The sequence below is a fragment of the Neoarius graeffei genome, chromosome 9 (genome assembly GCF_027579695.1).
Source record: "Neoarius graeffei isolate fNeoGra1 chromosome 9, fNeoGra1.pri, whole genome shotgun sequence".
Classification (NCBI taxonomy): domain Eukaryota; kingdom Metazoa; phylum Chordata; class Actinopteri; order Siluriformes; family Ariidae; genus Neoarius; species Neoarius graeffei.
The window spans coordinates 86,725,226-86,736,601 of NC_083577.1; the positions used below are offsets into that span (position 1 = coordinate 86,725,226).

The window sequence follows — 11,376 nt, forward strand, 5'->3', positions numbered from 1 at the left end:
TCATATTGGGTATTTGGAGGAAACATCGCAGAGTTACAGTGCTTCAAAAGCACACATGAAGCTGCCTGTCTGCTCTTGAGAGTGTGTGTGTGTGTGTAATCATTTACCCCACATCATGTGTACATATGTAATATGTGTATTATGATATAGTTCATTGCTCAACACTATTACTTTCACTACGGAGCGCTTGATAGATCAGATTTTAGCATCACATCTAATCACATGACCAGCTGTAATAACTTCCTTATGCATCATCTAATGACTTAATTTAACAGTCTGCATTGTTTAAACTCCATCTGGAAACTGAGAGTGTCATGAAAAAACATTTTTCTGTCTTTCGATTAAAAAAAAAAAAAATTCTATCTGTTTTGCTGTCTATATATTAAATATTATTTAACTTTTAGCAATTTTATTTTAACTATATAACTTTTAAATTTGCATTTAAGTCATATGTACCAGTTTAATATGTCCAAATTAGATGTGTGCTGATATACCACGATGCAGAAATTGAAAATATCGATTAAAAAAGTTTCCTGGAATGTAATGTGTCGTTACTACAAATGATTACTCAGGATGCTTTTTCACTTTGTAGGGCTAAAAAAAAAGAAAACTCCAAGTATATATGGAGGATATGACACGGTCGCACAAAGACAGGAAGTGTATCACGAGTGAGTGAAGCAAATGAGTGAAATATTTTCGAACCGAGAAGATAAACTTCATATCTTCATGCCACCGTGTAATGTTCTTTATATTATATGGACACATCCACAAAAAAAAAAAAAAAAAAGCAAGTCAATTAAGAGAATTTTAATTCTGAACTGGTTCGCCATTTTGACAGCAGGCATTCCGTAAGCGGGAAAACACTGGGAGTGACATCATCAGAGTGAAATATCAGGAATTATTATCCATACAGGACACTTTTTCCATGGAATAAAAACGTGTTCTATTCCCTTCTAGAAGGTTTCATTCATTTGGTTTGATAGCATGCAATATTGTTAGCATATCGCTTATCCTATGTGTATTACGTCACTCTACCTAATGCAGAATGAGCGTGCGATATTGTTATAATATTGCACGTTGTCAAGACAACACGACATTACACATCAGAGCTCGTGCAAAGATCCAATGACAAAACGTTTCTGCTGGGCACGCACACAATCATTTCTTTTTAAAGATATTTTTGGGCTTTTTTCACCTTTTATTATTGGATAGTACAGTGTAGAGACAGGAAATGAGTGGGAGAGAGAGACGGGGAGGGATCGGGAAATGACCTCGGACCGGAATCGAACCTGGGTCCCCGGATTTATGGTATGGCGCCTTATCCACCTGAGCCACGACGCCCCCACACAATCATTTCTTTGTCGGCTGGGAAAGAGAGAAGACGAGGCTGATCCAGTGCTACTGCTAGGATTAGTGTTGCTATAATTAAGCACTAAATAAATAAACTGAAACTGAAGATGCGCTGAACACCTGAAAGGCTACGAAAACTTCATTAGATATTCTTCACGCATATTTACAAGAGAAAAAGCATACCAACGGACATCGAAAAACCAGAGATGGACAAAGTACCCAACTTCATGACTGAAGTCAAAGTCCAGATCCCGCTGGTCAAATGTCACTCCGATACAAGTGAAAGTTGTCCAGTCAAATTTTCACTTAAGTACTGAAGTACTCACTTTTAAAAATACTTAAGTATTAAAAGTACATTCTCTGTCAACGCATCGTTGAATTATTGCCACAACGCTGACAAAACCTAACGCCTCTGAATCAACCGACTGGATTTACTGACTAACTTGTAGAACCTGCAGCGCTGAAGCTCCACCTGACGCTAACAAACTCTTTTCAAACTCCAAATCATATTGGGTAGCTAATGTTACGAGAAAAGAAAGATTTCTACATTCTGTTTATTTGGCAAGATTATGCTAAAACATATTTCTGAAAGGACTTCAGATAAGTTAACGTTATTCATGTTAGCGTAACTCCGTTTGTTTTTACATGCTAACTAACAGTGTTAACGTTAGCCGTGGACAAGGCTACGGCAACTCAGCGGGCAAATCCATAGGAAGCCATTTGACGAACCAGACTGCGTAGCTATTGCAATGTTATCGCTAGCTCTCAAAGCACAGACAACTTCATTACAAGCTTTCTCTTGGAATACAACGTTTATATCCCTCAATATGCTTCCGCAGGTCGGACGGCGAGTTTTTGTAGGCCGTGATGTGGGTCGTTTTCGGCAAACATTTTAAACGAAACGAATCTTTAATCCTTTCAGAAAACTGAAACATGGGTTCTAGCTAAAGTCATGGGTGGGTGTGCATTCTCCAGAAGAACCGCCTCCTTCCGTTCTGCCATCAACTGAACAATCGCGTTCAAATAACGCTGCTGAGAAATCACTGAACTTGATTTTGTTCAGTCTGTGGACGTGACGTGACCCTAGTGATTACTGATCGGCTGTCTCAGTGTCACCTGAGAAAAAAACAATCACGTTTTAGAAAAGAAAAGGAAAAAGCATCCACTTTCAAACCTGCTTCATGGTAACGAGTAACGAGGACATGGATAGAAATGTAGTGGAGTGAAAAGTACGATATTTGTCTTTCAAATGTAAAGTTAAAGTCATAAGTTTCCAAAATAATACAGATACTCAAAAAGTGTACTTAAGTACAGTACTCAAGTAAATATACTTCGTTACTGTCCACCTTTGCGAAAAACTGGAAAAGGGACATGTCGGAGATGTAAAACTTCTGTGCTAGTGAGTGACGGAGTTTGTAAACAAACATGGCCGCCAGGTTTGCTTTGTTAAAAGCGGAAGATTTAAGTAACTCAGTAAATCACACAGGAAAAAAAAAAAATAATCAGCTTCACCGCGGGCGGCACGGTGGTGTAGTGGTTAGCGCTGTCGCCTCACAGCAAGAAGGTCCTGGGTTCGAGCCCCGGGGCCGGCGAGGGCCTTTCTGTGCAGAGTTTGCATGTTCTCCCCGTGTCCGCGTGGGTTTCCTCCGGGTGCTCCGGTTTCCCCCACAGTCCAAAGACATGCAGGTTAGGTTAACTGGTGACTCTAAATTGACCGTAGGTGTGAATGTGAGTGTGAATGGTTGTCTGTGTCTATGTGTCAGCCCTGTGATGACCTGGCGACTTGTCCAGGGTGTACCCCGCCTTTTGCCCGTAGTCAGCTGGGATAGGCTCCAGCTTGCCTGCGACCCTGTAGAAGGATAAAGCGGCTAGAGATGATGAGATGAGCTTCACCGCGCTAGCATTGGCCTTCGCTAACGCTACACCGGCTGGAAGGTAACTGCACTAACAGTAGCACTGGCCTTTGAGAATGCTGATATGAAACGAGTGTGTATGTATTATAATAATAATAATGGCTTTTTTTCATGGTCTATCAGATATATTCCATGCAGCTATTCGTCTTTGACTCGTTCAATATCATGCTAGCTGAATGGAATATATCTGATAGACCATGAAAAAAAGCCAGACAATATTACTTAAATATGTCACTCAGATCCGCGATGTATTTCATATGAAAAATGCGAGTTTTTCAATACGAGAAGATAAACTTCATATCTTCAATCCAACGTGTGATTTTCTTTTTATTATATCGACACATTCACAAACAAAAAGTCCCCAAATTTATCAAAACAACTCACTCATTGATTTCCTCACGAGTCACAGATAGAGATTTATGTCCCGGTTTTGGTTCTCCACGTCCCGGATGGAAAATACGAGTGCTGTATTTCCCAGTAAAACACCCGGTCCTTATAATATAATATAATATAATATATTAAATTACATTCTGCTTATATTATCTCTGTTGGGGAATCCTATCATAATCTATAATCAATAAGCTTGTGAGATATTACGTAGTATTACTGTTAGCGTGATAAAACACATGCGCTTCAGGAAAAGCACTGAGTAACGTGCATGAACTTGATGTTAAGGTGAAAAAACACTTCTGGGTTTGCACAGAACAACATTTTATCCTGCTAACAAAACGACTGTGCAAGAACGCCACTGGACGCTTTAAATCTAATTAAAATTTGCATTGTATGTTTTATTGTAATGCGAATATTCTTTTTTGATTATAATTTTTGAATTAACTAAAAAGAATTAACATTTAACATGAGTATTTTATTTGAAAAAAGTGTAAAGCTAATAAATAAATAAGAAATATTTGTAAAAAAAAAAACACGTCAGTAACATGCTGTACGATTAACTAAGACGTGAACAAAAATTCACAAGCTACAATTGTTTTGTTGAAACGTTCAATGGGTTTAAAACTCCGTGTAAGCCCAATGCTGCCCTCATGTGGCTACACATGGTGGTGTTACATGATCACCGTGCTCCTCGAACTCAACACAGAATCAGAGTTCGGAACTTTTTGGTGATGTAAGTCGATTAGTCAGCTAACTTTTACCCTAATTGATACAATTAACCCGATCTGCAGTGAACACAATTCAATCTGTGTTTGTCGTTAAAAAAAAAAAATCCTCCAGAGGCTCGTCAGGTGAATACAAGTCTCATGAAAGATAGACGTTTTTCCGCAGCGTGTGTCTGAGGTTGATGTGATACGCTGATCCGGGATGGCTGTGGTTATGAGCGTACACTTGTCGATTCACGGCCATGTGCAGGTCCACCAGATGAGTCCTCCTGCAACAGAACACAGTTAATACCATCATGAGTGTCGAACACACTGTGTAATACAATTCCAGCTACTCTGCTGTATTATTATTATTGGTGCTTACAATAGGGCGTTCAATAAGTAATGCCCCTGACCCACTTCCCATAGCAGCAGAGCAACGAAACTTGGCACAGTTATTAGTCTTTCTCTACATAGGAACCACCCAGAGTTATGCATTTCTCCCATCGTTTGATGCAGCTCTGGAGACCGTTTTTGTAGAACACCCCAGGTTGGTCCTCCAACCACGACGTGACTTCAGATATCAAGGCTGCATCATCTGGGAAACGCTTTCCTTTCAAAAACAACTTCATGGCTGGGAAGAGGTGAAAGTCAGAGGGTGCAAGGTCAGGAGAGTAGGGAGGATGGGGGAGGATTTCATAGCCACGCTCCCGTGCTTCTGATCTGGCGACAAGCGAGTTGTGGACCGGAGCGTTGTCCTGCAGGAGGAGGATACCTTTGCTGACCTTGCCCCGCCTCTTGATTTTGATAGCTTCTCTTAATTTCCTTAAAAGTGAAGCATAATAGGCTCCTGTAATTGTGGTACCCTTTGCCAGGAAATCTGTCATCACTACTCCGTCCTGGTCCCAGAAGACTGTGAGCATGACCTTGCCAGCGGAGGGCTGCACCCTTGCCTTCTTTGGAGGTGGTGAGTCCAAGTGCTTCCACTGCATTGAATGGGCGTTGGTCTTTGGATCATAGTGATGGACCCAGGTTTCATCCTGTGTAATCGGTCTTTTGAAAAACTTTGACTCATCTTCTTGGCACATCTCCAAATTCATCCTCGAGCACTCGACGCGTTCTTGCTTCTGGAAAGGTGTGAGCAACCTGGGAATCCATCTGGCAGACACCTTATGCATATGCAAATGGTCATGAATGATAGTTTCCACAGACCCTGTACTAATCTTGACCTCTTGGGCTATTTGGCGAATAGTAATGCGCCGATCTTCCAAAATGGCAGCCTCAACTTGACGGACAGATGCCTCATCAATGGCAGAAGGGGGGCGGCCAGGTCTGGGAGCTGTTTCCACAGACTTCCGGCCATGTTTGAATTCACGATGCCAGCGTTTTACAAGGTCATATGATGGGGCATTATCACCATAAGTGTCTTTCATTTCATCAAAAGTCTCCTGTGGTGTGCGTCCTTTCATATACAAAAACCGGATCACTGCGTGACACTCAACAGGCTCCATTTCACACCTGACTCAGTTCAAACACGTGTAAATCAGAAACCACAATTAGTTCAGAGCTGTAATTTGCCACATAACCCATAGAGATATAAATCATTGCACATGCAAAATTTCAGCTAGATCAGACAACTGGAAGTGGGTCAGGGGCATTACTTATTGAACGCCCCTCGTATACCATCGTGTTATTGAATTCTTGAATCTGATTGGTTGAAATGTGGCGATTCATTTTCGACAGCAGCAGGTTTATATTAATGCGTTTGTTCAAATACGGAAGAAGTCGTTTTTATTTCTCACATGCACACTCGAGCACAATGAAACTCCTCCTCTGCATTTAATCCACGAGTGAGCGATGAGCGCGCACACATCCCCAGAGCAGTTGGGGGTTCGGTGCCTCGCTCAAGGGCACTTCAGCCATGATGGGAACAGAACAGAGTGCTGTTCATTCACTCAACTCCTCTCACATTTTTCCTGCCGGTCCCTGGAATCAAACCAGCGACCCTTTGGGCCCAAGGTTGCTTTTCTAACCTTCAGGCTGCCTATATAGAACTTGTATGTTCACTTGCACACCAAAAGAAATTTTTTTAAATCCCGTAAATTGAACAACGCAGAGTACTTTCCGCACCTAAATACCTCCTGTTCCTCTCCAAAAACGAGTAATAACTATAGAAATTGGAAGATATTGTAATATATTTAGGTCTCGACTCTCCTGAAGTGAAAAAGGGTTTCGCCGCGTGCACTGACTGCCATTCACAGCCAGACAGGATAAAACCATGTTCTCGGCGCTGGTCACTAGATGGCACTGTTGCGTGATTTGACCTCGAATCTGTTCCTGGATACTTATAAGGGGTGTTCACACGGCACATATTTGCATCGATGCTGCACCGATGTATTTTGTTGCGATATATCTTACACCGGTGTAAATTTTGTGGAGCGTTCACACGTCACAAACCTGCTTACTAGAGAGAAGCGTGTTCGCACCGGTGCAGCCCCACTTGCATTCACACGGCAGTTTTTGCGACCGTGCTATACGATAGTAATAATGCGGAAATGAAATATGCGCATGCGTGAAAATGTACTTCCTTTTCCCGGTTGTCATGGCATCACCAAGCGCCGGGAAAACAACGTGGATGAAGACACCAGGGTTGCCAGATACTGCTGACGTTTTCCAGCCCAAAATATGTTCAAATCCGCCAAAATGCACTTAAAACCGCCCAATCTGGCAACACTGGAAGACACGCAGTTCTGTTGTTGTTGATATTCGCCATTTTGGAAGCGCAAAATACCAGAGAAGAAAAGAAAGAAACCTTCATTCATCACATGCACACTTCAAGCACAGTGAAATTCATCCTCTGCATTTAACCCATCTGAAGCAGTGAACACGCACACACTCAGAGCAGTGGGCAGCCATGCTAACAGCGCCCGGGGAGCGGTCAGGGGTTTGGTACCTCGCTCAAGGGCACCTCAGCCCAAGGCCACCCCATGTCAACCTAACTGCATGTCTTTGGACTGTGGGGGAAACCGGAGCACCCAGAGGAAACCCACGCAGACACGGGGAGAACATGCAAACTCCACACAGAAAGGCCCTCGCCGGCCACGGGGCTCGAACCCGGAACCTTCTTGCTGTGAGGCGACAGCGCTAACCACTACACCACCGTGCCGCAAATTATGGATGCAAATTATGCAAAGCCCGTATGTAATCAACTCTCCTCACGCGTAGCGAGTCTACCCCGTAGCGTTCAGACGTCCCATTTTACATCGGTGCTGCCCCGCGAACTAGCATTTACTCCGGAGTAAATTTCTTAAACCGCCTCCCGAGCAGGGTTAGATTTGCACCGGTTTAAGCAGCTTTCAGGGGCTACACCGGTATAACTTTGTACCGTGTGAACGCTCTACCGGGGCAGCCCCGGTGCTACACCGGAGTAAAAGTTGCCGTGTGAACACCCCTATAATAACCCGAACCCATGACTTCTCTGGATACGTTTTACTTCCGTCCTACGATGTCTCGCACAGGTCTCGACGAATCTCGTTTACTGCCATCGCTTTGACATATGGACTGATATATTACAGAGCATATTTCAAACACTCATAACTTGCTATAGCAGCGACAAAATAGCGATCAAAAATGCATTCCGATATTTAATACAATGAGATAAATAGAATTTTGATCATAAAAAATTGCCTTCAGTTCTTCTTTAAAATCACCAATTTCATCATCTTCCATGACAGAGCACGGGAAAAAAAAAAAAAGTTGCTCCTCTCACATCGCTCTCATGTAAACTTAATCTAACATCTGCCATATTGCCCAACTACTGACCCCGGCTATCCCCCATAATGCATTGCGATAAACAAGTGATGACGTAGTTATGCTATTGGAAAACGAAGAGGCGTGCGATAAAGCTGTCAAAATTATAAGCATTTCAAGTAAGTACACGAGACACTCTTATTATCAGGGCTGTATTCTGTAGTCAAGACGTCGTCACATGTATACGGACCTGTTTCATGCGAGGTCTGTTCATGATTACGTGGCAAAATGGCGCGTGTTTATTGCTGTTGTCAGTTCAGAGGCACATGGGCGATAAAAATAGCGCACTACGTCTACGGCATTAGCATTCAACAACACGGGCTATGCACCGTCTCACATTGCGCACTGTGCTCAGTGACGGTTGCTGTGGGTGTGGTTCTGATGTACAAAAGAAATAATTGTGTCCCAGGTGAAGCAGCTGGCCGGGACTGGCAGTACACGACCTTAAAACTGAAACCGAATATCTGCCAGTGACTTATTATAGTTATTATAGTTATTATTATTAGGCTTGACAGTGCACTGTTGCTCTGATGAACCTCTCATACGTCTGTCTGGGAGAACAGCATGTTTTCGTTTGGCCTTTAAAGGAGAACTGAAGGCAAACTTTTTATTATCAAAATTCTATTTATCTCATGTTATTAAATATCGGAATGCATGTCTGATCGCTATTTTGTTGCTGCTGTAGCAAGTTATGAGTGTTTGAAATATGCTCTGTAATATATCAGTCCATATGTCAAAGCAACGGCCGTAAACGAGATTCGTTGAGACCTGTGCGAGACATCGTAGGACGGAAGTAAAACGTACAGCGGAAATCAAAGTGACCGACATCTGCCAACGTTGTCAAAAGACGCACGCGCCCTCTTTCGAATGCTGATGTAATCAAGCCGGAAGTTTTGTTTGTTTTGATAGCGATCAGGAAAGTATGAAAAAAGTAAGCCGTAATCGTCATTTAAACTCGTTTTTGTGCAATACTTCGTTTGGAAAACAGTTTTCAAAATGGCGGCACTGACACCTGGCTGACGCTTCACGTTTCGAAGTCTCGCACAAGTCTCGTGAAGATCGCGCGGATAAGCGACGCCTGCCGTGGACCAAACGAACTAAATTCAACACGGCTAAAAACCGAACAGGCCGATAAGTATAATATTTAATTGCAATTAGTTGCAATACGAGTCACGATATAAGGTTACTAAAACCAAAAACGTAATTGAATACCACGTTAATTAAGAAATAAAGCAAGCTTAGTTCCCCTTTAAAGATATTTAAAAGTGTTTACATAAAACTAGTATTGATTCAAGAATAAATATGGAATATATTGTTAATTTTGTGCAGCGTTGTGATGAGCTTTTACTTTAAGCGTTGCATTTTATTTAGTTTTTTTAACATTGTGTAACACAATACACCAAATTCACAGGCGCCGCCGTCTTGGGTTTTTTAGTGAGATTCGTCACTGGTTCGTGTGTTTTGTTGTTGCTGTTTCCAGCTCGCTCACTGTTGGCTCAGTCAGCTTGAAAATAACTCACGATTCACACCGAATCTCTCATATCGACTTGTTTTTCCAATAAAATTGCCTGAACACTTTGCTGTCTCATGGCCAGGAAAGATTGGATCACCGAGGAAAATTTTGTATCCTTCCCAAAAAAAACAACCCAACAACAACAAAACAGACGATTTTCCTCATTTTTTTTTTCATGGAGAAAAAATGAGAAGGTGTATAAATATCAGTGATACTGTTTTGAAGAGAATTAATACAAGTTTGACCCTCTTATACACGGCGCATTCGAGCTCCACCGTCATTAGTCACGCTTGGAGTCCACAGTTTAAAGTGAACATACCGATAAATTCTGGCTTTTATGTTTAAACACAAAGGATGGACCGATTTCACTGATGTGTTACTTTTAAACCTTTGAGGTGCAGAATTGTGATCTACAAGAAGAAGAAGCCTTTATCTCTAATTCTTACCCTGATATTTAAAACTCCAAATCTCATTATTTGTGGCTTTTTGGTCTTAATTTCTGATTGAGTTTTTTTTTTTTTTTCTCATGAATGGAAAATTAAACCAGTGGAAAATGTTTGCTGGTTTGTGACCGGGGCAATGGACAGAAATGAAGATTTTATAAAACACTGGATTTTCAAATGTTCATAACTTTTTTAAAGACATATTGACAATATTAAACGAGTTTTCAATTCAGATCTTCACGCTCTTTAATTTGATACGTTACACAACACCATGACGACTAATTTAAAACACGGACTGCTGCTGTTATTATAATATGATTGACTAATATTGAATGATGGACGAAGTTGATTTGCACCTCTAGGCCGACCATCTTAAGACTTTATCTACACTACCGTTCAAAAGTTTGGGGTCACCCAGACAATTTTGTGTTTTCCATGAAAAGTCACACTTTTATTTCCCACCATAAGTTGTAAAAGGAATAGAAAATATAGTCAAGACATTTTTCTGGCCATTTTGAGCATTTAATCGACCCCACAAATGTGATGCTCCAGAAACTCAGGTGGGGTTTACATTAGACCGTATCAGCGGATCATCAGATTAACGTTTTTAAAAACGATTAACGTACACACAGCAATGCCAATACACAGATACGCTAATCACATGATTAATTCGGCACGCAAGTTGAAATGTGTCAGTGCGGCTCATCGCTTCCTCCTCAGCAGCTGCGCTCCAAATCACTCTGCCCTGAACAGCGAGTGCCCTCTGGAGGGTGCGCACTCCGGCCCTGCGCAGCTCACAGAGCGCGCGAGTGAAGCGCACGAGCAGTGATTCGGGACTGAGCCGCTGTGTGCAAGTCACTTACCACTTGCAAGTGGAAGGATGGCAAGCCTAAAGACCATCATAACTACACAATGGGCAGTATTTGCATCAGTATTTGCAGTATTTTCATACTTTTATACTCTTTAATGAAAGGTGATACAAGGCGGAAGTCCGCACCGTTTTTCAGCAGTCGCGTCACATGACCAACGCCAGCGAATCAGGAAGGTGGATGTCACAGTGACGTTGTCCAATGACGACGCCAGCTAGAGCTCAGCACAGCGTATCCGCGTATTCTCAATGTTTACACAGCACCGGACCAGACACGATCTGGATTGAATACGTGGACCCTGGCGGATTCCTGTTTCCCGGCGTTTCCAGGCGTTTTAATGTAAACGGACAGTGCATCCGCGAAGAAAACGAGACAGATACGGTC

General features: G+C 42.2%; 1 protein-coding gene across 1 annotated transcript in view; it reads right to left on the reverse strand.

Moving 5' to 3' along the window:
- Positions 1-4,113: 4,113 nt before the first annotated feature.
- The window catches only part of LOC132892066 (CASP8 and FADD-like apoptosis regulator), a 45,633-nt gene continuing 38,370 nt past the window's right edge, over positions 4,114-11,376 (reverse strand). The window contains exon 11 of the mRNA XM_060930431.1: positions 4,114-4,647. Coding sequence (XP_060786414.1) covers positions 4,518-4,647 — 130 coding nt within the window. The 3' untranslated portion in view covers positions 4,114-4,517. The remainder of the gene's footprint in view (positions 4,648-11,376) is intronic.